Source organism: Lemur catta, chromosome 11 (genome assembly GCF_020740605.2).
Source record: "Lemur catta isolate mLemCat1 chromosome 11, mLemCat1.pri, whole genome shotgun sequence".
Classification (NCBI taxonomy): domain Eukaryota; kingdom Metazoa; phylum Chordata; class Mammalia; order Primates; family Lemuridae; genus Lemur; species Lemur catta.
This window is the reverse complement of record NC_059138.1, coordinates 12,258,852-12,283,685: the sequence shown is the minus strand read 5'-3', so window position 1 is coordinate 12,283,685 and position 24,834 is coordinate 12,258,852. Positions and strand designations below refer to the sequence as shown.

The 24,834-nt window shown below is 47.1% G+C and overlaps 1 protein-coding gene and 1 non-coding gene across 2 annotated transcripts in view; both read left to right on the top strand.

Annotated features, from left to right (window-relative positions):
* Nucleotides 1-24,834, top strand: part of TBXAS1 (thromboxane A synthase 1) — a 157,691-nt gene that overhangs the window by 83,156 nt on the left and 49,701 nt on the right. The window contains exons 6-9 of the mRNA XM_045565287.1: nucleotides 11,278-11,366; nucleotides 13,052-13,200; nucleotides 14,881-15,011; nucleotides 19,481-19,792. Of these exons, the coding sequence (XP_045421243.1) occupies nucleotides 11,278-11,366; nucleotides 13,052-13,200; nucleotides 14,881-15,011; nucleotides 19,481-19,792 (681 nt within the window). The remainder of the gene's footprint in view (nucleotides 1-11,277; nucleotides 11,367-13,051; nucleotides 13,201-14,880; nucleotides 15,012-19,480; nucleotides 19,793-24,834) is intronic.
* On the top strand, nucleotides 22,610-22,739 carry LOC123647872. The gene has a single exon (XR_006738401.1). It is a non-coding gene; the product is annotated as a small nucleolar RNA SNORA70 (small nucleolar RNA).

Below are 24,834 nucleotides of genomic sequence, written 5' to 3'. Positions count from 1 at the left end.
CCCACCCACTGAATCCACGGCACCTGCTGCTTCCGAAGGTGCCTCCAAAGGAGGGTGGGTGCTGTCCAGAACGAGGAAGTTGTTGCTCAGTTTCGAACTGTGCGTCAGGCTTTCCTGAGCCATGGTGAGACAATGATGGTTTTGGAGGCCAAGCTTTGTGAGAAAAGAGTTTTTCAAATTCCAAAGGCAGCTTCCCTTTGCGTACGAACAAGAGCCAGGGTTGAAACTCTGAGCATGGACATGTCTCTAAGCTGTGGTGTGGACAGGACGCAGGATATGACAAGCGGGTGGTTTCTAGCCCAGAGAAGATGGGTAGACGGGACAAAAAGAGAAGTACAGGCTGTCCCACAGGCATGTCCTGACTTCCTCTTTCCCCATATCCTCCTGATTTCTGGATGCTTCCTTGGACTTTAGCCTTCCAGCCGCTTTGTTCTCCAGGTCACTGGTTCTCAAACCCTATGCAGCCAAGGGCTGCATCAGAATCACCCTTGTCAAAAATACATAATTCTGCAGAATCAGAAATCCTAAGTGTGACTGAGATCTGTATGTTTTACAAGGTCCCTGGAATGGTTCTGCTAAGAGCTGGCATGGAAAGCCCTGGTGTTTCAAGTGTTGCTTTTTGTCCCTCTCTGACCAGCTCAGACTGGCCGCCCCCCAGGCTGGTGGGACCTGGCCCCAGAACTCCCTGCCTTCTTCCCTGCTTGACTTTTCTCTGTGGCACTATCTCCAGCTAACGCTCCGTTTAGTTTCCTTTCATTGTGTTTACCGTATGTCTCAGTCTGCTAGATGCATGCTTCAGGACAAAGGGCTTTTCTTTTTCTTTTTTTCTGTTATGTTAACTGCACACACTAGGTCCACAACAGGCACTTAGTGTTGATGAATGGATGGATGAAGAAACAAAAACCCAAGAAGCCTTCTACCTCTTCTCCCTGAGGATGTATGATAAGACTAAGATAAAAAAAAAAAAAGTAAAAAGGAAATAATTTTATCAAGAAAAACTTAAGAGGATGTGGCAAATTGTTGGCTTTTTCTTTAGAGAGTCACAGCAGGTCACAAAGACACAACAAGGAAAATGAGACATACAGAGACGGGCGACAGCTCAGAGACTCAGAGCCCCAGATCCTCAGCTGTGGGCCCCTGAGTCAGTTTTCCCAGAAATATTATTAGCTTTGAAATATCAACATCTCCGGTTCTTGCTGAATTTGTAAGTAGCTTTTGGACTTTTGTTATCAAACATCAGGGTTTATGCTTGAAATAAAGGTTTGTTTTCCTTTGAAATTCTGAGGCTTTTTCCTTTAGAACCTTGGCAGCCTAAGTCTCCTTGCTACGTGTGTCTTTAAGTGGCATTAATATTCAAAAGCTCTGGATGGCACCGTCTTTATTTATGTGGATATTAGGCTGCCTCGGTCAACAATGCTTGGAAATTACTTTAAAATCAGCATTATATCATAAAGCCATATTTTTATTTAAAATAAAATTGGTTTTGGCTCAAGTCTTACCAGGGATAATATATAGAGACAGAGAACCAGTGAAAATGGGATTGATGCATCCCATTGATTCGGGAAGCACAGGCCATCAGAATCAGAGCTGGTGACGGACAGGTCACTGGATTTATATTAAAGGATTCTGAGCATTGCTAGGAAGACAATTGCTTTATTTCTGAGGGAAAACTTGGCGTGATTAACTTTTCAGCCTTTCCACCCCCTCCCTCAGAGGATTAATGTTTTTAAAAGGGCAAACAGTAGATTTATTTAGATTTTTATAGCCTTTTGTTAGATTCTTTAGACTATTAGTGAGTAACCCTGGGATCATGTAAAACTTTATTATGGATCAAGAAGTAAATAGATTTCATATCAGGAAACAAAACTGGGATTAAATTAGTAGTTCTCTGAGGGAAAAATATAAATAATGTGGTCCCCTGGGGACCCAGATTAGCACAAGATTTATTTTTACATTTCATAACTCGTCTGAAAGAGGGAGAACGCAGCGAAATCTATATATTTGTATATTCCTCTAAGCTCTTCTGATTTGAAAAATATTAAATCAATAGGAATAACTTTCTGAGACTCTTCTAAGATTGTATAAGTCAGCACAAAAGTGTCAGATAACCTTCAGTGTGAGCAAGAATAAAAGAATACATTTAGGAGAAAGTCATCTAAACTGTGCTTATATGATGATAAACCTCAAGCTGTGAACTACTACCAAGGAAAGGGATTTAAAATCATTGAGGACCGAAAAGGCCCTGTGGTCAAATAATTTGGTGAAATATTGCAAACCCTCTTCTTCGAGATTCACCATGTACCTTAGCATATTAAAGTCTTAGGAAAGACCTGCAATAAATAAATCTGTTTAAATGTGTTTATTCTGGGCTCAAAGAAGTTTTCAAAAGGTAAAAACATGGGTGGTTAACTTCACAGTCGGCTGTCGTGAGCAATGAGGCTCTCGGGCACTGTGCCTCTGCAGGTAGCTTCCACGGGGGTCTCTGGTTTGGGGAACCCCCAGCAGAGGCCATGCTCTGAATTGGATGGTCCATGGGCCCAACCCAATATGGCGCCTCGTATGTTCTCAGTCCTCAAAGCCCAGTGTAAATAATGGTGGGCATTTCCTCATTCTCCCAGATAACTCACAGCTGATGGTAACCCACTGAGCAGATAGAAGAGACCAGGCGACTTAATGGATGAGAGCCTGAAGATGTATGTGTCACTCAAGAGTAAATGAGCCAATCGTGTCACTATGCTTGGGAAGCCAATAAAGAAAAGTCCAACGGGGGAGGCTGGTATCTTGCACTGCGCTGAGAATCCAGCTCCCTGCCTAATTTTTCACTTTCCATCCAGATGTTTCCTGTCAGGAAGGCATAGTCAATAATGTATGAATCTTAAAGGCAGAGGCAGATGTGGTTATTATTCCCTGTGGGCCTCTCCTGCCTTGGAGAAGACATGTTACTCAAGAATGACTACAATTTTTAAAAATTTACGTTGATACAGCCAGCTTATGAGTAAACGCATAGCTCCGACCATTTCAGTGCAAAAGTCTGTGCAGAAAGAATTACAGTCATGATCACAGTTGAGTTTGGCCTTTAAATTTTCCCTGGAAGCTCTGCAGACAATCACGTCTTCCCTATAACGTTGGAGCAAGAAGCTTTCTCGAGGCAGCATCAGCTTCCAGCAGTCTATTTTTAATATTTGCTTTTATTTCTTAATCCTACTGAACAATAAAAATGAAAGTCATTATAACCAAGTGTGGCTGTGGTAATAAATACTTCAGAGTCCAAAAATACATTGTCCCTGCCTGACCAGTTGCCCATTCTCCAGAATGTCTGAGTATTTATCTAGCAGCAAGAGACCATTATCTTGCAACACAGTTGTATTCCGCTGACACCTAATCTCCTAATTAAAATCAGTATAATGATGGACTGTTTAAATTCTGGTTAAAATGTTCCTTTTCCATTTGCATTTAAAAGCAAACACACTCCTCATCATGGGTACCCCATCCTGGGTTATAATTTGGTTTTCCTTTGCCAGAATTATAATGTCACTCCGACTTGCCGCTGGTTAAATCTATAAGAGCATCTAAATGTGCCTCGCAGCTTGGCTGTTGCTTGGCAACCCCAGCAGACACCTCCTCATTCGGGTGAGTTCTAATTGGTCACAACTCTTGACAGGAGCCACTGACTTATTAGAAATGACACTTGATTATTCACCTAGATGGCTAGCACTGATACCTATCAGCAGGAAATTTTGCATAGAAATGAGTCCTGGATGTTTTTAATATCAGGGTGGCTTTTAGTGATGGTGTCGTGGAAGAAGGAGGTGATAAGTTTCATTAGCAGGAATTAATTTTTCATTTGTTAGTCACCAGTTTAGAGCACTTTAAGGTATTAATTTTTTCATTTTTTGTAAACCAGCAATATCTTTAAATACTGTCCCCTGCCCCCATCAGCTGTCCCTTATTTATTCAGAAAATCCCCCTCTGACATCAGTTCTGAAGAAACAACGTTGCCACAGGTCTACCAAGCACCAAATAGGATGAAATGTTAAATTCATAAAGGTCAACAAATATTTATCAGTTCTTATTTTTAAAGGGTTTATAATGTAGAAGGACAACAAGATCCATAAATTACTGCAATATCGCCAAGTAGCAGAAGGTGGTGACAGAACTCACGTCCTGTTTTGAGCATCAGAAAGCACTTTGGGGGCAGGCAGTAGCGCTGGAACTGAGCCCTGAAGATTCCGCTGAGTTTCGACAGGGAGAAGGTGCCTCGCAGGTGGAAGGAGCGGCAGGAACAAAGGCATCTGGACGGAAAAGCACAGGGTGTGTTCAGGGAACAGGGGAGTACAAATTGGCTGGAACACAGAGTACATGTAGGGGATTAGTGAGAGAGAAAACTGGAAAAGTAGGTTGAGGCACGTCTAGTTTGCCGTTCTGTGCCGGGGGAGTGTTTCCTGCGCACTTCACTGGAGCACAAGGAGCTATTTAATACTTGAAAGTGGGGGAGTGACCCGCTCAGAAGTCTACCTTAGGAAAAAGGGTTCCATTTCAGCTGTTTAGCCTCCAAGATGCCAGACATTCCCCAGCCCCGTGGGGCAGATCCTTCTGGCGCAGATGAGGGGAACCGCAAATCTCACCCCTGGAATCTCCTCTCTGCAGTCGCCCCAAGGTGGGACAGGCCCCCAGGGGCCGGTTTTGACATGAGCATGGCAGTCTCTACTCTGGCTCTTTTCCTGCGTCCCTCTTCCTGCGTGGACAAGTGAATCTCCCAGGCTACACACCATCTGTGTGTGGGGATCATCTCAGGTTAGATGTGTAAGGTGATGCAAAAATGATCTCTCCTTCCCTCTCCCTGTGTAGAAAATAGGTTTTCTCCAGCACTCGGCATAGTCCAGACTTCCAGGAACTCCAAAGGCTTAAAGATGGTGGCTTTTTTTTTTTTCTTCTCAAGTTCATGATATTAGAGCTGCATAGAGTGAAATTATAACCCAGAAGTCAACAAGCTGAGGAGCAAATGAAACGTGGACCCTGATGTTGGTGGGAAGGCAACGGCCGAGTCGGATGGTCTGGAGCACTAATTCTCACTTTCACCAAACTAGCGAGCACAAAAATAACCAGATTCTGCTCTTTAGGTCTTCACGTAATTCTGAAGTCAACACATCAGAGAGATGGCAAGAGGCTTTCTTGGGAGTGGGACGTGCTGCAGTGAGTAGACGGGCCCAAGGATCTGACATGTTTCTGCCCCAAACAAGGAATTGGGCTACTCTTTCCATGGTCCCAAGCAAAGTTCTCAACCTGATGTGCAGTGACTTGCTTGGAACCCTAGAACGTCAGTGGAGAGGGACGTCACAGCTCGTTACAGTCATCCCGGCATTTAGGGGTGAGAATCCGCGTGCAGAGAGATTCAAATGCCAAAATGCCATGACCAAAGTAAGACGTAGGCTCAGCGCAGGTCTCAGGGCTCTCATTCAGAGCCAGTTTTCAGCAAGCTACGCTGTATTCATGCTAAGACAGAGGACACATCTCAATCTATTCATGTTTCTTGGGTACTTTCTATGCCAAGGATCTCAAGGAACATTCAGTGAATGAGTCATCACACAGATGTTTCTAGAGAATCAGCTGAATGAAGTGCACCATGTTCATTCCTAATGTATTATAACAAATACCAAAAACTCCAATAATGCATGGCAACATACAAGAGTTACCACAAAAGAATGGCACTGAGAGTATATTAGTTGTTGCTGTGTAACAAGATTACCCCAGGGGCGGTAGCTCACACCTGTAATCCTAGCACTCTGGGAGACCCAGGTAGGAGGATCACTTGAGGCCAGGAGTTCAAGACCAGCCTGAGCAACATAGTGAGACCCTGTCTTTACAAAAAATTAAAAAAATTAAAAATTAGCAGGACATGGTAGCATGTGCCTTGTAGTCCCAGCTACTTCAGAGGCTGGGGTAGGAGGATCACTTGAGCCCAGCAATACAAAGTTGCAGTAAGCTATGACCACACCACTGTACTCTAGCCTGGATGACAGTTAGATTGTGTCTCAGAAAAAAAAAAAAAAAAAGATTACCTGTAAAACCTAGCAGCTTAAAACAAACCTTTGTTAGCTCATTGTTTCTGTGGGTTGGGAATCCTGGCATGGCTTAGCTGGATGCCCCTGGCTCAGGGTCTCTTGCAGGTATAGTCAAACTACTGGCCTGGTTTGTGGTCCCATCTGAAGGCTTGACTGGGGGAAGATCTGCTTCAAAGCTTATTGGCAGGATTCAGTTCTTAATGGGCTTTGGAAGATAAGATGCTTGTACTACGTCCTTCATCAGTGGGTATCTCCAAAGGGTCAGCAAAGCCCTGCTCAGATTATGAGTATTTTTAGGAGGCCAGTCTGGTGACTGAGCACAGGATGGGTAGGAAAGTTAAAAGACAGGAGGCCAGGAATCTCTTTTAAAAATAATTTTTTTTTAGTAGACCTATGTGTCAGGGACTGTCAAAGTACTAAGGCTACAAAGATGCTTAAGCTGTGGTCTTTGTTCTCGAGAAGCAGGGTGATGGCCACATTCCTGATGGCAGGTGGCAAAGCAGGCATTAGAGGCTGACCGGGGAGATAAAGATGAAGGGACAGATTCAAGAAAGGAAGTGATGTTAATATGGTGAGTTGAGAACAGGTGGCTCCAGTGGGGGCTGTCCATAAGAGCAAGAGGAAAGCGGATGATTCCAGATGTCTAGACCTGTCTGGGAGGATGGGAACCTGCCCATGGACAACTACCATGTTTGTACAACTCAGGTGTTTTACATATTTTGTTTTAATCTTTGTCACAGCCCTTCATGGGAGGTATTGTTATTCCCATTTTGCAGATAAGGAAATAGACTCAGTGAGGTTACACAACGTGTCCACAAGATCACACAGCTCTAAAGTGCCAGAGAGAGGAAACCCAGTAATTGGCCATGTCTTCCAGTGTTTCCCTCCCTGGGGCAAGGATTCTTTAGCAAGGTCGGAATCTTCCACTTGGAGAAGGAACTCAGTGGTGAAATTCTGGGGATCACCTAAAAGGAGAGGAGAAGAAAGGCTCTGAGCAGGGGACTTTCTCAGCCCTTCTTGGTCATGACTCCATAAGTTGTCTCTTTTCACCACTTGCAAGACCCTCCCACGTTTTGGAACTTACTCTGTCGCCCTCTGTCTACACCTTGGCTCAGAATTCCTCAGACACGATTGGTAGAGAATTCTTCCTTTTAAAACTGGGCACTTAAATTTATAATAACATTAATATTGCATTTGCTTATAAGTGTGATATATGTGCATCATGAACATTTGGAATAAAACGAAAATAAAAAATCACTCATTAGCCCATGAAGAAGATGAAATGTAACAACCCAGTGAGAATCTTTGATTAAGATCCGAGTGATAATAGCATTGCGTGTTCATCTGTGCCTGTGTGTGTGCACACACCACACTTGCCTGCTTGTCTGAAAATCTAGAACTACAGGGTTTGTGGATCGTATAAAGACTATGCAGGCCCATCAAAGAGAGCTTTTGTTTGTATGCAACTCGTGTAAAAGTGAATATGCTGTAACTGCTGTGTACGATGCAAAAGAAAACCTGAAATCATGGCTATTGGCCAACATACGGATCATGCCCCACTGTCTTACATTTTCTCTGCATTGCTTTTTAAAACATTTTTCATATTACATGCCCCATCTCATGTCACATTAATCCAAATAAAAATGTCATTATCCATTCAGTTCGATGGACAGCAGGCAGAGTATAGCAGAAAATTGCAGTTACGTCAGCAGGCAACAAAGCACGCTGGCTGAAAGCATGTAGCGGCCGCGATGCTGGCCGTTTGCACTCTCCAGGCCTGTGTTTGGATTCTGTATGCCAGGACCCCTCTCTATACAGGGGCATGGCTCTGAAGAGTGGCATGTAAATCAGATTTTATGGCGCATCTCTTTTGTTATGTTGAGGAAGTGTCAATCTTGATAGCTAAAGAGACTTCCTTTCAAACAGTATATATATTTTTTTTACCATGTTACTGTTTCTCTGAAATAAATCTAAAAGATATTTCAGTGTATGGAATTTTATTAAAATAGGAACACTTGTACCACTAAGCTTATTAAAAGCATTGAAGAAACATAGCCAGTGAAGCTAGTCATAGAAATGTGGCTTAAGGCTGGCACAGAGTGGCTCACATCTATGATCCCAGCACTTCGGGAGGCCAAGGCAGGAGAATTGCTTGAGGCCAGGAGTTCGAGACCAACCTAAGCAGGATAGCAAGACCCCATCTTTACAAAACAATTTCAAAAATTAGCTGGGCATGGTGGTGTACATCTGTAGTCCCAGCTACTCGGGAGGCCGAGGCAGGAGGATCACTGGAGCTGAGGAGTTCCAGGTTACAGTGAGCTAGGGTTGTGCTGCTGCACTCCAGCCTGAGTGACAGAGCAAGAGCCTATCTCTAAAAAAACAAAATAGAAGTGTGGCTTAGACTGTGCTGAGCTCTCCAAACATTAATACAGTCTGAGATTTCTTGGTCGTGGCCCAGAGGCCATTTTAAATGACGCATTTACACGCACTTTTGTGCTGGTGGATTATTGAGTTGATGGTTGGTGAGAGTTTAGAAAAGCAGGCAGTAGCCATGGAGAGTCGACACAGGGTTACTAAGAACAAACCAGGATAGTCATACTCATTCTTTTTTGAGTGGATTTCAGGGCAGGCAGATGAGGCAAATCACATTTCTGTCTCAGCAAATCACTGGGCCAAGTCTTCCCCAGCTGACTGATCGGTAAGACGGTGCCCAGCTGCGTATTTACTGAGGTTCAGCACAGCTGGCTGAAGAGCCAGACACAGTGGTGAACAAGTCTGTGGCTACCTACAATCGCCATTTAGCAGGGGGGGCCGCAGGGCTGTGCACGTTATCCCGCTACACAGCGAGGAGCTGGATTTAGACTTAGAAGGCACGCTTACCAACGTTCAGGTGGAACAAAGAGGGAATAGTCACCGTTACAGGTGACGGGATTTGCCCCCGTGCACAAACCCCCAGCGCTCTAAGCCCTTGCGGCTTGATGAGCAGCAAATCCTTTTTCCCAAGATTGCCCTCCCTCAATGGTCTCGGCACCAAGGCAGGGTCCAGATGCTTGGGTGCATTCTGCTCTGAACGTTCTACTCCTTGAGCTGTTGTTCGGCTACCTGTAGGTGCTGCCCAGGCCACTGTCCCTGCCTTGGGGACCTCCTCCAGGTGCCAGCCTCCATGGAGCCAAAGCAGCTCAGAGCTTGGACCATGGCTCACTCACTCTCCATCTGCAAGGACTGTCCCTTTTGCTTCTCAGGACCAACTCCTTCAGAGAGAGCTTCCACCACAGAGGGCTCTCGCCAGGGCCCCTGGTGACACAATTCTTTCCTTCTATCTCAGAGTACATGGGGCTGGCTTGGATGGGGCTGTGGAGGGGAGGCGTTCAACAAAGCCACGCATCCCCCCAACATCCCTCCAACAGCACCCAAGCCATTCTACTCTGCTAGACATCTCCAACCACCTGAATGTTCCAAGGACGTTAAGAGATTGTTCTGCTCAGAACACGTGGCAGGACAACTTTTTACAGAATAAAATGCAACATAAATATAAAGCTTTTCTAAGGAACGGACCCTAAAGGTCAAAATGTCAATTGTACATATGACTCACGGGAAAAGACCTTGTGGTTTTCATTGACCTGAACCTCAATATTTGCCTGTGTGATGTGTCTTCTAAAAAAGTCAGCGTAAACCTGGCTTTGTGACTGATGCGCAGGGTACGGACTGCGGGAAGTGATCTACTTACCGTTTATGGGTTCACACCTGAAACACTGTGTTCCACTTATGGGGCCACCTTTTGGGAGTGACCTTGGTAAAGAACAGAGCAATAAGACTGGAGAGGTGTGTGCAAAGCATGTGGCAGGAGGAGTAACTGAAGGGCTGGGGAATGGCTGTCTCACAGGTGAGGAGCAGATGGATCCTTGCTGTCTGAGTGTTGGGCACACTGTCACGTGGGACAGGACAGAAATGAAACCAGGAAAAGGCTGGTTGAAGAAGTCAGATTTTGCCTCAATACAACAACATACCTTCTAATAAGTAGATTAACATTTCATAACTTTTCCTAATGTCTCAAGACTCTAAAAGCAAAGAGTGGGTATCACTTAGCAAAATCCATTCATTCAACAAATAATTACTACGTGCAAGGCACTGTTCTAGGTGCTGGGGATACGAAAATGAACAAACAGATAAAATTCTCCCCTGCCCTCAAGAATTTAATATTCTAGTGTCAAAATAGTAACATTTAAACATAAGTAACATTTCATAACATGTTTTCCATAAGAAATGCTCAGAACGATGTGTCACAGCAGGTGGCTTTAGCTATGATGCTATTCGAGAATGTGCACTGGTTAACGTGAGTCCCCTGACATTTCCAGCTTGGCCTTTCAAACATACAGGAGAGAATACAACGTCACGTGGGTGCCCATGAGGTTCTGCAAAGAGTCCCACCCGCCCAAGCGAGCCTGTTGAGGTCACGGTGGTGCAGCCAGCACTGAGATCTCGATTTGCCAAAGCTGAGTGGTAGCTGCATGAATGTGCATGACACCATTCTCTGTACCTTTCTGTGTAGGTTAGGAATTTTCCATAATAAAAACATTTTAATATCAAAAAAAGAAATCCAACAATTGCCCTATGTGGGCATAGGAGGCCTCTTGAAGTCAAGGGTTCCATTATACTCAAAGGCTTAAGCAGCTTAAGCATAAATGAATAACCATCCATCAGAAATGCTCTAAAAATAATTTCTGTGTTAAATAAGAAGTTGAAATGGATGACCTTAGGTTCCTTTAGATACTAAGAGTCTATGTTCTAGTGGAAGATCTAAAATATAATTGGAACAAACAAGCATGGACTTGGGTTGATTCCAGAGGTAGTACATATGGATTGTGGTCTATTTACTTTCTACTGCTAACCAAATGTCATGAAATTGAGCGCTGATTCTCAGTTTTGTCTAAGCGTTTAATGATCATTTTTGCCAGATCTACTTTAAATCCTTCTTTCTTTTTTGGTTCCAAAAATAAAAAAGATTGCTTAAGTTAAAATAGATGCTTACAGCTATTGTATTTTACTAATATTTGTGAATTTTAGATCTTCCTCTTGAATCTTAGCTGGGTGAAAGTTGCCTTGAAAACAATGTCCATTTCCCCAGAAAGCCACGCATATACCCTCTTCGTGTGCAGCTAATTTCGGTGTGCTCCTGGCATGGTGCCCTAATTACACCTTTGTTATCCATTGTCAGTTGACTCCCCTCATCAGCCAAGCCTGCGACCTTCTCCTGGCTCATTTAATACGCTGTGCAGAATCTGGGGCCGCGTTCGACGTGCAGAGGTAAGGGGGCTGCATTCCCGATGAGAAATCACAGTTCTGAATTGCTGCTTCTTGTACCGGTGCGTAATTGCTGGACAATTACCTTGGGACTAGCAAACTGTGGAAATGCTAGGCGCTCATAAAAGCATGGATGAACTGACTCATAAGGAGAAATGAAATCCATTTCAAATGTGCAATGAATATGAACAAAGCCCAGGGATGTGCAGCCTATGGAGGGGGAACCTGGACCTTCACAGACTCAGGCAAGGGCAGGGGCCTGGGAAAAAGCCCAGGCACTTTCACGTCAAGAAGGATCGTGGAGCACCTCAGCCTAGATGCTGGGACTTGGGTGGACACCAAATTTAAATTATCTGGCTTATCTCCTAGAAATCTTCAGTTGTTTTACGCCAAATCATGGCTTACCACAGATTAGAGATACGGTGAGGATGTCGAGTCAGCCAGAAGCCAAGTCATTATCATTGCTAATAAAATAACATCATCATCGCCAGCATTTATGTTGTACCATATTGTTTACAAAGCCTTCCCATCCACATTCTCCTTGATTATAGGATGCAGGAGTTGGCTAAAGACTAGGTGGCCTTGTCAGCTATAAAAGCAAAGTAAATAACTCCTAAAAAAAAACCTTAAATCTTCAATCATTAGGGTCAGATGAAATCACATGCAATAGTCTCCTTTTCGTTTTTACTATAGCAGGGAAACGTGTGATCAGTTGTAGCAAGGCTTTCAATAAAAGCAGTCAAAATTTTAAAAGTCATCTAGAAATGTCATTTATTCCTTCACGATAAGTTAGTGGTTATATAACTTAAGCAGAAGAGGAACCAAGTGTGTGCCTGCATCAAGGAACAAAAATAGACTCTTTAATTATAAACGGATATTAATAACCCAGTTGTTAGCCTTTTTAAAATGAACTTAATCTGACTACTCCTATAAAATAACAACAAAAAAAAAAGGAATAATTCTAGTTTAAAATGGTCTTTGGGGGGACAGGTTTCCTGTAGCCTAAGAGGTTAAATTTTCTGAAGCTACTGCCAGACACTTTCCCTTCTGTTTGTTTCTAAAGTGGACTGTATGTTTTCTGTGATAATATACATATGTTCACGAAGCCTGTCCCAAAGTTTGTCTTCTATTTATTTAAGTGTGAAGAGCCCTTATTTTTTGTTTGTTGCTTTAAAGAAAACTGTAAAATCATTAGGAAGAAGAGGGGGACAAAGTTAATAAAACTAGATAATGAGGTTGTTAATTCATCAATGACAATTTGATGTATATCAATTAATCATTAGATTCTGGCCTGAGCTGGGCCATGCAGAGCTTTGGGTCACCTATCTGCCCTTCCGCACAGGGAGGAGATTGTAAAGTGTCTTTCTCAGTATTTGGCTGTGTTCTGGTCCACTGCAGCTGCCTGAAGCCTGAGGGCTGAGTAAGTGGTGTCCCCCTCCTCCCCTCCCCTGGTCTTTGTTTAGATAAGCCAGCTGCCGGCTTGTCTCCTCCCACGTTCTGCTGTTGCTCTCGGAGGGCCTCATCCGGGCAGCCCCTGTCCCTCCACCTCCCTGCAGATCCACAGCAAGCTGTCTTGCCAGCGCTTCTGCAGGACTGGGAGTGCGGGTGCAGCAGCTTCCTCAGGAGGGGGCTTTGTGGAAAGGCCAGTGCCAGACCCCTTTCTAATCCCAGTGTTCCCATCTCCGCAGGTGCTACTGCTGTTACGCCACAGATGTGGTTGCCAGTGTCGCCTTCGGCACCGAGGTGGACTCCCGGACGGCTCCCGAGCACCCCTTTGTGAAACACTGCAGGCGTTTCTTCCAGTTCAGCATCCCCAGACCGCTCTTGGTTTTGATCTGTAAGTGCAGCTCCAGCCAGGGCTGCCACATCTGGACGAGGGCAAATCGGGCAGACCCAGTGACACCTAGGGCAGTTCTCCAGGCTCTGACCCTGCTACTATGAAAGGGCGCCCGGGGTGTCTCTGAGAGTTCCCTGCAGGAGCTTTGTCTTCCTGGAGCCACCAAGCTCCTCTAGTCACCAGCGTAGGACCCCTTAGTACCAATGCAGGAGCCCCGGCCTCGCTCACCACTGCCACAGTGAGAACAGCAGCGACACATGGTGCTAAGCGCTCTGTGTGCATCGCTTCACTTGGTCCTGGTATTCACCATATAAGAAAGATATTCTTGTCCCCATTTTTCAGATGAGAAAACTGAGGCCTTGAAAGGCAGGGCCAAGACTGGAGCCCAAAACCTTTCATTTTCTAGGGCATTTTTCTCCCTACCAGCAAAATCCTCTTCCTTCACTTGAAGCCCAGTGCATAGTGAGCTAGAGATCACATGCGGTGGGAGCCTAGTGAGTCATGTAACGCTGCGGAGACTAGCCCACTGGTTTTATTTATCCTACTGATTTTGCCTTTAGTGTAGAAGTGAGTTTTTGCCCTCTGGCCAATTCCAGTATCTTCTTGCTTTTATGAACGCATTGAAGTGTTGCTATTGTTGATTACTGCCATGATGTCTAACCATTCTGCTGGGCTGATAAACCCTATTCACTCCTGGGTCGGTTCATCCCCATTTCTGAGCCAATTTCAGGGGGAGCCCTTGTCACCTCCATCAGCTCCACCCTGAGGCTGCAGGTGGGGTTGCTGTGGGTCCAGCAGTCTCTTCCCTTGCCGGCTGCTCCGGCTGCTCCCTGGTGCCCTGCTCTCCCATCCGGGCTGGGTATCTCTTCCCCACCCGTCACCCACTGCTGAGCCCTCCTCCCTGCTGTGTCGTGTTGGTTCGGGCTCCTGCTCTGGAAAATGGGCTGGGCATTTCGAGAGCCTGTGTGTCTGGAACTTTCTCTCCAGCCTAGCTCCCATGCAGAACCTAGCACGCAGTAGGCCCACCGTGGAAACAGTGAGACTGAGCTGAGCCGAGCTCCCCTACACAGGGCCCAGCCCTGGGTCAGAGCCTGTGCCCAGGACAGATTAAGTGTCCCTGACCCGGGCAGCCCCAGCCTGGCACCTGGCAGCAAGGGCCCAAGCTGCCTGTGGCCCTCCAAGGGAGGCACCACGGATGTGGCCAGCATCCTCATCAGCAGCTCTTAGCAACAATTCAGAGGGTTGCTCTGGGGACAATTATCCAGAGGGAAAACATGCAAATGACCAGAAAGTTTAAAAAGTAAATCAGCTTCTACCACTTGCTAAGACTTGAAACAGCCTGTAATCTGTTCCCTCCTGGTGAAATTCCGAGACCTTGCCCCCTCCTGTCTAGGACCCAAAACATTAATTTATGAGATTGAACTCCTGAGGGCGAGATGGAAGTGAGGACTCAGTGAACTGTCCAGGTGTTTATTGAGTGCTTACTATGTGCAAGGAAGGCGAGGCTCGGAGATGGGGGAAGATGCGGCAGCTGCTCCCAGAGCCGCAGTGTCGCGGGGAGGGCAGGCTCCGAAATGACTCCGATTCTAGGCCGCGCGCTTCCTGGTAACACGCGTCTGTCTAATGGTCCCGGTTTATTACCGCCCCCTCTCAATGCCACTTTTGTTTTTCTCTTTCAAGTATCATTTCCATCCATAATGGTCCCACTGGCCCGGATTTTGCCCAATAAGAACCGAGATGAACTGAATGGCTTTTTTAACAAACTCATTAGGACCGTGATTGCCTTGCGGGACCAGCAGGCCGCAGAAGAGGTAACGTATTTTAATAGGACACTGCCTTGAAATGGAATGGAACCGAATTTGGCATCGCTGCCTCTTTTCTTTCTCTTCCCTCCCAACGCCGCGCGCCACGCCATGCCGTCCGTTAGCAATCCACCGCTTAGCAGCGCTTTCCGGGGCAGGAGAAGGAACAGAGAAAGGTTGAGGGTGGTCACACAAGAAAGAGCAGGTGGGACAGCAGCGAGGAGAGGCCCAGAGCAATTTGTCCGTCCTCTGACACGGGCGAGCAGAATTAAAGCTGTCCCCAGACTGTCTCTGTAGTTTAAGCATCACCTTGAATGCAGGTTATAGCAGCCCAAAAGAATTTTCTAGATACATGTGCCCACATGTAATTTTCATGAGCATATTCTTTATATCACAAAACAGCAAGATGGAGTTTCACAGCGCGGATGGCATAAATATGAGAGAGGGGTTCAGGCAACTGTCACTCCCTCCTCATTCCCTGTCCGCACGGAGGGTGCTGCTGCAGAAGTCGTGGTGAGGGCCCTCTGGTCTCCTTAGCATGCTTCACGGGAGGCCCGGAGTTTGCTTTCCTCCTTACAGACTTGCACTACGCTTGGCACCGAGTAGGAAGCAAGTAAATGTTTGTTGATTGAACTTGGCTATAAATAGAAAGAGGAGTTTTCAGTGTGATGAAAGATAATTTCAATCATGCGTACTCTGGTGCATGTGTAAGGGCCTTGTTGCATTAGAGTTTCTGAAAAGGAACAATGGCCCAAATGGCTTTTCCTTCACTGACTTGTGCAAGATGGCACTTTAACAGGGGTTTCTCCACTGGGTAGCTCAGAGGACTTCATGAGGTCCGATTGCTAAGGCAGTGGCCTAGAATGAAATTGGGGTCAGTTAGTGGCTTGATACACCGAGAAGCCTGGGGCAGCAACCTCATCCTGCCCAGCCTCACACTGCATAAGTGCAGCACACGTGCTAGATCTGGAAGGCGTGGGAAGGTATAGACAAGCTCACAGCACCTTGGTCCACACCACCGTGAACTCCACTTGAATGCCCTTGGAGGTGTGGGAGGGGTTGGCCACTGGCATCCTTGGCCCAGCTCTGAGGACTGAAAGTACAGAATATTCTTATCCAGGCTCCTGCTGCTTAGCAGAGTGAGGATGGAGCCTGGGGGAGGAAGGATGAAGAAAAAACCATTTTCAAACCTCTGCATTACTATAATACAAAGGGCTGTCCTTTGAGAGCTTTGTCACATACATACACAGACACACACACACACACACATCCCTAGCCTGGCTGTGGAATCAGGCTGAAATTTTTAAAACTGTTGCACCGAATGACTTACTAAGAGGTGAGAGGTTATTAAAGATCCAATTACTGGGATTGCCTAGAGCTTTTCCTTTTATAAACTCTAGTACTATTTGTTTCAAACAATGAGTTGATCTGAGAAAAACCTCCCAACCACAAATCCAGGACTGCTTGTGTCAAGACAGAGCTATACGGTTACTAAGAAAACTTGCTTTAAAACCATCTACACTCTGTATACATTCCATCAAGCAGATGTGTGTTTGCGCAGTGAAAATGCAGCACAGATGTTAAAAGGTAAATATTTTTCTAAGCTCTAGCCGATGGGTGGATTAGACACCTGCATCTATCAGGGTGCGTATTTTGCTTGGATATAACCATAAACCAGCACTGTTTCAGTCCTAAATGGGCAGTGTTCACATAGCCTCCAAGACGCAGTGTGAATAAAAGAAACCCGTCTACACTAATGTTCCTCTCCAATCGCGGGGCAGGCCCTAGAGAGCGGCTTTTTCCTCTGGCCTTTGTAGCTGGAGGTCAAGGCAGACTTCTACAAGACTCCAGCGGCCCATTAGCAGTTTGTCTGAGCCGGGGTAAGAGGAAAGGATGCCAGCCGCAGTTCTGCCCCTGGAAAAATACACAGTGTGGACATGGCTGTGCCCTCCCTCCCATCATTTCCCCTCCCCCAGCCCTGCAAAGCCACAGCCAGGCCTCAGGGACCACAACTGTATGGCACCCCAAGGAGTTTCAGATGGATGGATTGAGAGGTCTGGGGGTTTCCTGGGGTCCCGGGCCGGTGGCCAGGAGCTGAGGGAGCAGAGGGTGCTCCCTCCCCCCGCGTGGCATTTTGCCCCAGTGCTGCCCCCAGGGAGCAGGGCTAGCGGTGGGACCACACCGGCCGCCCAGATGCTGACCAAGCAGCAGGAGGGAAGCCAGAGAAAGGCAGCCTTGGAGGGTGCTGTTTGGAAATCAGAATGAGCCAGGTGGCATGAGGTGGCCATCCATCCCCTCCCTTTGCCATTTTCTCAGCCGTCACAACGAGAGCAGGCTGTGGTTGCGACAGCCTCAAGTTTGCGACACCCACAGTCTTCACCTTCAGCACTGCTGGGACCTCAGCAGATCCCTTCTAAGGTCACCAAGCTGGGAAGCAGTAGAGCTGCAAAGGTCTCATGACGTAAGGTTCCTGCTCGAGATAGCATGCAGTTGTAGTCAAACCCAACATCCTTCCTTAAAATGCATTTGTTGCATCGTGTTTTTCTTTGTGGGATTATGGATTGCATACTTAACACACGCTCAGCACAATACTAGGCACCACGCAGGGGGTGAGAGTGGGGATCCTGCCCTGGAGATGATTAAAATCTTATGGAGGAAAAAACGCAACCACACATGAAATGACGAGAATCTTAAAAGATGGAATTCGGGGCTAATGTGTGTGGCATAGATTATTAATGCAAAAGAAATTCAGAAGCCAATGAATGGAGAGAATGCTACAACTAGTAAAGTACTTTGAAATTATAATAGTTTTCTGTTGGTGGTTCTCTTACTCTCTTTTTGCCATTTTAGTCCCATAAACTTCAGAAAAGAGCAACATATTGGTTGTCATTCATCACATTAAAGAGCATTTCAAAGAAGGGATGCGCCAGGAATACGCTTTGTTAACACTAAAGTGATGTAGAAATGCTTCTATTGTTACAACTAGTGGGGGTAAAAATGTAAAGAATATGCAAATTACTAATTAAAAAAAGGTAGGGGAAATGGTAAGAAAGCTCTAACCACTGACATGGGCAGGGGATTACCCAGGGGGGAAAAGTGAACCGATAGGAAGAGACTAGGCCTGGGGACACACAGTCTGCAGACTTTGAAGACGAGCTTCACCAAAGCCAGTTTCCTCCCCATGCCCCAGTTCGGTTAACTTTCTACCTTGTGAGCAGCGCCTCCAGCTGCCCATACGAGCCCGAAAGTGTGTGTAAGCGGACAGTGGAGGCCTTGCTTTTGTCAGGTTTCAGTGTGAAAATGTCAGTTCTTGCTCATGGTCGAAGAATAGTAAGGCAGACACACCATAGTAAGGCAAGCACGAAATTGAGGTTTACTGAGGAGGAGATAGGATTATAGAGCAAGAGCAAGATATAGGTTTACAGAGTGTGAAACATATACCACAGATGACACCGGACCCATCGTCACAGCAAAGGGAGGGCAAAAAGGGACTGCTTATGTTCTGTGGCTTGTTTTGTAGGATCTGGATTGGGACCTCCCTTGTGGTTCAGAGGTCACCATGGAACCACTTTGATTGGGCAGTTGGGGGTCACGTGACCTGAATCTTATTGTGCATGCAGGTTCTTTCTAGGTCAATTTCCGGACTCTATGCTACTTATGCTGCTTGGCCTGTGGGCTAGAGAGTCCTCTGCATTCTTTTGCAGCTGGTGAGCTAAGTTCTGGTTGGCCGATTCATAGGGTACTCCCTCCTCCCCCAGGTATGGCAGTTGCTTGGGAGAGGATTAGGGTCAGGCAGGACCAAGATGGGGGCCTGGGGCCCACCCTTGTCCCTCTTCCCAGGTGGGGCAATTGCACCAAAGCAACAGCACCCACTTTTGTCCCTAGGAGACCTAGAATCCCTCACTATCTACTTAACACTTTGATGTTTTAATTGTTTTATTGTTGGAAACCCAACCAACCAACCAACCAACCAGCAGTACAAACCTGTATAAGGTAAAAAATAAAAGCTCCCTACCCCTGTTTTCCCACCTGCTCCAGCTCACTATGAACTGCTGGATACGGATGTTGCTAAATATTTTCTATGCATAGACAAATATACATTTTTATACATACATTGCACATTACTGTTTTCACAGAAATGACAGCCCACTGTGCATGCTGTTCTGTGACTTGCTTTTTATGGCTTAACAAAGTGGCTCGACTTTCCAAACCAGCCCAGACAGCACGGCCTCATCCTTCCCAACGACAGCTCTCCCCACTGCTCTGTGCTGCACCCGAGTCTGTGCAAGCCGCGCTCCGCTGAGGGACACCCAGGTGGTGCCCAGGCTCTGCCACCTCAGATAACCCGAAACCAGGATCCTGGCTCCTATTGAGCTCTTGAAAAGCTACACCCACGTATCCTCTTCCTTTGCTCTCCAAGAAGCCTCACTCCTGTGACCGGAAGGCCAAAATATGCATTTTCTTCTTTTGTCCCTCAGAGGCGGAGAGACTTCCTCCAAATGGTCCTGGATGCCCGACAGTCTCCCAGCCCCGTGGGTGTGGAGGACTTTGACATCGTCCGAGAAGTCTTCTCTACCCAGTGCAAGGCGGAGCCTCCCCGGCAGCGCCCGCCCAGAGCCCTGTCCAAGCCTTTGAGTGTGGATGAGATCGTGGGCCAGGCCTTCATATTCCTCATCGCCGGCTACGAGATGGTCGCCAACACGCTCTCTTTTGCCACCTACCTACTGGCCACCAACCCTGACTGCCAAGAGAAGCTTCTGAGAGAGGTGGACCTTTTTAAGGAGAAACATGTGAGTACAAGCTGGGCCCCGTTGCCCACGCGATAGCCACAGGGCAATTGATTTTGTGTTTGTAGAAGTGAAACTTATTTTCATAACTTGCTAAAGTCACATCCTAAGTCTCTAAGGTGAAACAGGAATGTTCCCCAGCTTCTCCATCTCTCTGGGTTAGCAAGTGAAAGGGAACGTTGAGAACAACAGAAGAACAAAAGGCAAATTGTGTGCATACCTTCCCTGTCTGGGCCAGTCCACAAGGCCAGGCCTGGCTTGTGGCGGGGCTGCAAAGTCCCAGGAAGGTGTCACGGTGCAAGAGCCGGGGCTGGGGAGGAGGCAGGGCTGCCCGGTCCTCCGCCAGTGGAGCTGCCACGCAGAGGGAGACGCGCATGAGCCCCAAAATGGAGCCAGCTGGAAGGCAGGAGAGGACACAAGATGGGCCAAGCTGACGGGGAGGTCCTCAAATGCCGGTGAGTTGGGGCCGGTCAGTGTCGAGCACAGATTCTTGGCCTTCCTTGTAGATGAGGAGCCTCGGGGTGGGCTTGCTGCAAACTTCACAAGGCGGCTGATCGAGGCAACTTTCCCACCTCGTTTTTCTCTGGGTGCCTGTGTGTGTATTGCTTTGACTTACGAGTTGTGAAAGAGACTTGTTTTAAAAATCTGTGCTTTAAAAGGAAGATCGCTATAATGGAATCCTCTGTTCTGATATAATTATTATTGCAGTCACAATTTTGGAAGGTGGCCTGTTCTGTTATTAGAGCCATTAGAACATTCTTTCACACAATCAGGGAAAGCCGCTTCCCAGAAATTCCACTTCTTTATCCTACTCGGGAGGTAGAGGCAAGGTTGGTTAGTCTTCTCCACAGCAGTTTTTAAATCTTTGAAAACTGCATTCGCTGTTACTAATTTCCTCAACTTGGGCTCCACATGAGTTTATGGTCAACTTCAAGTTCTGTGTTGTTATGACAACTGCCAACCTGGGGCTTCCCCAGCCGACTGCTTATACAATTGATTTTTTGAGCAAGAGTTTATATTTATCTTTATTACCGTTCAAGTCAGTCAAAATAATTTTGAATCTTGGTTCTGCCATCTGTTACATTAGCAATTCCTCCAGCTTTGTGTCATCTGAGACTTACTAAGCATGCCTCCTATTTCATCCAAGTCATTGATTAAAATGTTGAACAGGACAGGGCTTCCCTCAAGATTGACATTGATCCATTAATCAATATTCTTTGGGCCTGGAGTCTCAACAGGCCACGAATCCAAATAACCCTTCCACCCATCATATTCTGTTTTATCTGTAGTTGTTTATTTATTTGTTTTTAAATTGAAGACAAGGGAGGGGCGTGGACAAGGATGATTGGGGTATCACTTTACTACAGGAGAAGGAAGGGGAGCTGGAAGACACATCTATTAGGATGCATTTAGTTACAGGTAACAGAACCCCAACCCAAACTGATGTAAGCTAAAACAAAATAAAAAACAAACAAAGAAAAAACTCTTAAATGTGTACTTATGAGTACACATAACTTAGCAGCTCAGGACTAGATGTGGCTTCAGGCAAATCTTTATCCAGGCCTCAAAGATCTGCACAGGTCCCAGGCTCTCTCCCCAGTTCTTGGCCATACTTTCTTATCCTGGCCCCTTTCCCAGGCATGCTGTCCCCTCGAAGCCCCAGGAACCCTGCCAGGGGTGTCCGGGACTACATGCTGCCTTGCTCATAACGTGGAGAAGAGAGGGTCTGTGGCTTAAAACCCTCAGCAAGAGTCATGAGGGTCACTCTGACCAGAATGCTGAGGTCACTGCCCGTTCTTGAACCAACTAATGTGGCCAGGGGCGTGGGGGCACTGATGGGCTACTCCAATCAGACTCCAAACTCGGGGTCGATCAAATTCATGTGACTGAGAACTTAGGAGGGTGACTTCGCAAAGGACACTGTCCTAGGAGGGCATTAGAGGGAAGTTCAGCCCTGTGGTCTCAAACCAGAAGGGAGGTCAAATGAAGGACTTGCTTGGAACCATCCAATGAGCGCCGCGCTCTAAGAGGCAGAAGTCAAGATCCTCACTTTCAGGGAATTTAATCGCCAATTGAGAAAATAAGTTATGCCTGTGAAACAATAGCTCCCTTCCAAACAAAACCCTCCAGGGAAATAGAAGACAGTAAATCACCAAGCCTAGATAGAATGTGTGGCGTCATTTAGAGAGCTGCCAGGCTCTAGTAGTCTGTCGCACCAGCCACAACCCAGTCATGCCTGATTGTGAACCTGCCAGGAGGATGCAGCGTTTGCATTCGAAGGTCCTCACCTCGGCATGGCCTCAAGGAGGGTGATGCTGCCTCACCAAACCTGGGCCTCCTTCAATCTCCCAGCGTAGGACGGGGGCTTCTTCCCCAGACGAGCACCTCCCGTGGGGCTGTGCAGAATGTCACAGGCACTGAGACCCCATGGGCAAACAACCAGATCATAGCAGGTCAAGGTTTTCAAACTTTAGAGTATATGAAGCAATCTGGGAATTGTTTAAAATATATATTCTAAATAATACGGAATTCCAGGGCCCTGCCCCCAGGAGATATGATTCCACAAGTCGGGGCCGGGGCCCAGGAGCCGCATTTCTGGTGAACAGTCCCAGGGACTCTGATGCAGGTGGCCCCTGCTTCCACTCTGAGAAGAGAGGCTTAGACTCTCACGGCCCAGACCCCTCTTCCAAGGAAACACAAGGTCCAAAGCCCTGCCCCAGCCATGCAAGCCCCTTCCTTTTCATTCTCTAGGAAATGGTTGGGACAGTCTCTGAGAAATGAGAATACCTAGAAGTTGTCTTTTTTAAAAAATACATTTAGCTGCAGCCAGTGAAGCCCATGGTGCTCCTTTCCTCTCGGGGCCAACGTGCAACCGCCGCAAACAGCCCCCTTGACAGCGTACACAGCCTGTGGCTTCTGCGAGTTGCTCGAAGGGACCCTGGACACAGCCCTTTCCTCTGTGCGCTCTTGTCTCCGGCCTGGCGCTGTCCACGCTGGAGAAGAAATTTAAATAAATAAATACATTTGGTAATCACAATGGCATCACACAGCGTACCCACTCACTGGACATTTATTTGTATGTTTTCTTTTTTTTCTTTTCTTTCTTTCCTTCTTTCATTTCATTTCCCTTTTTCTTTTCTTTTCTTTCTTCTTTTTTTTTTTTTTTACTATAATCAGAGCTCTGTTAATATGGGCCATCTGTCAGGACATGGAAATGCAGATTAGATGTTCACACATTAGATATTTTCCTAAAAATATTCCTGAAAATTTGCATGTAAAGTATGACTTGTTATCATTTTCCTGCTGGTTTCCATTCAACAAATATTTCTTGAGTGCCAGTTAATGCCAGACTGCGGGGCTCTGCAGACCCTGCGCACAAGGATGCTCTGGTCTAGCTGTTCCGTGACATCCCCACAGAGAGTCCCATGCCTCATTAGATGCCTTCCCTCGTATTTGTCAATGAGACTGCTGCGTTTTTGCTCTGGAGTTTCTTGTCCCAAAGACATTTCCCTTTACAGCAGTGCCCTGTGAGGCTGAGGAGAGCTGTGTCCCTGCCACAGGAGAAAGAGTGGCTGTGTGAGCCCTATGTGAGGACTCTTCTGCGGACAGTGCTGGACGTCTCAGCCCAGTCAGTAAGACCCCGTGGCTCCAAACTGCAGCGGGCAGGGCTGCCTTCCTGTGTGGGCTCATGCAGGGCTCCCGCCTGTCGCTGGGACCCAGGCTGTTCTCTCTCCCCGTCTCTCCGCTCCGGTGGCTCCGGGCACACTCCGTTCCCAGGCAGGATCTCCCTGAGTGGTCTCACGACAGCTGTGTTACTAGTGCTCAAACAGTCTGAACTCAGTGAGGTACAAATAGGAAACAGTGTGGTGTTTTCTCCAATTATTTCCTTTCGATGAGCCATCATGGCTCTCCTTGCCCTTCCCTTGATGGTACCCAGACAGATCTCAAAGGTTTGGTTTTAAGCATTAAAAAGTCCAGACAGTCTGGTCTGGTCCGGGTGAAAACTTCAGTCTCAGATGCAATTCAACACTCTCCTGTCCCCTTAGCTTGTGCTGGTAGGTGGCCTGAGGAAGCCGCCCTGGGGAGGGGTGGTCTGTTCCCGCACTCTCCTCCCCTTCCCCTGCGAGGCCCCCTTCTCCTCCAGGGATTGGGGCCTGCAAACAGATCCCCAAATCCCTCCTTCCTGCGGCTGCTCTCAGCACCTTTGCTGAGGTGGCCCCGGATGCGGAGCAGACGCAAGAGATATTCAGAGGGGAGGGACATCCCTGCTCCACAATTTCCTGACAGGGAGATGGGCTCCAGCTCTGGCCGCCAGCTCCTGTCCCCGGCTGCTTGGTGGGGAATCAGCTGTCCTGAGCAGGTTACTGGCAAGATGGCTCAAGCTGTGATGCCTTCCGCGGTGTCCACAGGGAACACACATCTTGGCCGCCCCAGGGGTGACTGCGCCCTCAGCCCTGCCATCTCTCTCCAGTTACTTTTCCTTTGCTCAAATAGGCAAAGAGGGCAAATTGGCAATTCTGCTGCATACAAAGACCACCAAGCAGAATGAAACGCCAGGCTGAGGCAGCTACCCCCATAGCCGTGAGTGGTCCTTCGGGGACCCCCTTCCTTGGCTTAGGATGGGGTGGCTTGGGAAACACTTCCCTAGGCCAATGACTGCTTGCTCTGACAAGTTTTCCTGAAATCTCTCTAATGTCTGTGCAAGCTGAAGATGGGGGTAGTGGAGAGCGAGTTCAAGTCCAGCATGAAGAAACAAGAGTCTCTGTCCTAAAGTCTCACTGCATCTTAGTGACAACACCCATCCGTCAACCACTCAGTGGGCTCAGGGGAATATGATGCACTGCCTGGCGTAGACCCGGGTCTCTTGCTCCAGCCTGGAGCTGTTGTCCTGGGAGGCCCCTCACATGAACCACTCAGACCTTGAACAGGGGGGAGGTGAGATCTCCAAATCCCTGTTACTGAAAGTAGCGTCCATGGCTTCTGGGTGGCCAGAAAACAGTTGTCCCCCCGTGTACGTAGAGTCCATGGTCCCTAGACTAGAAGCT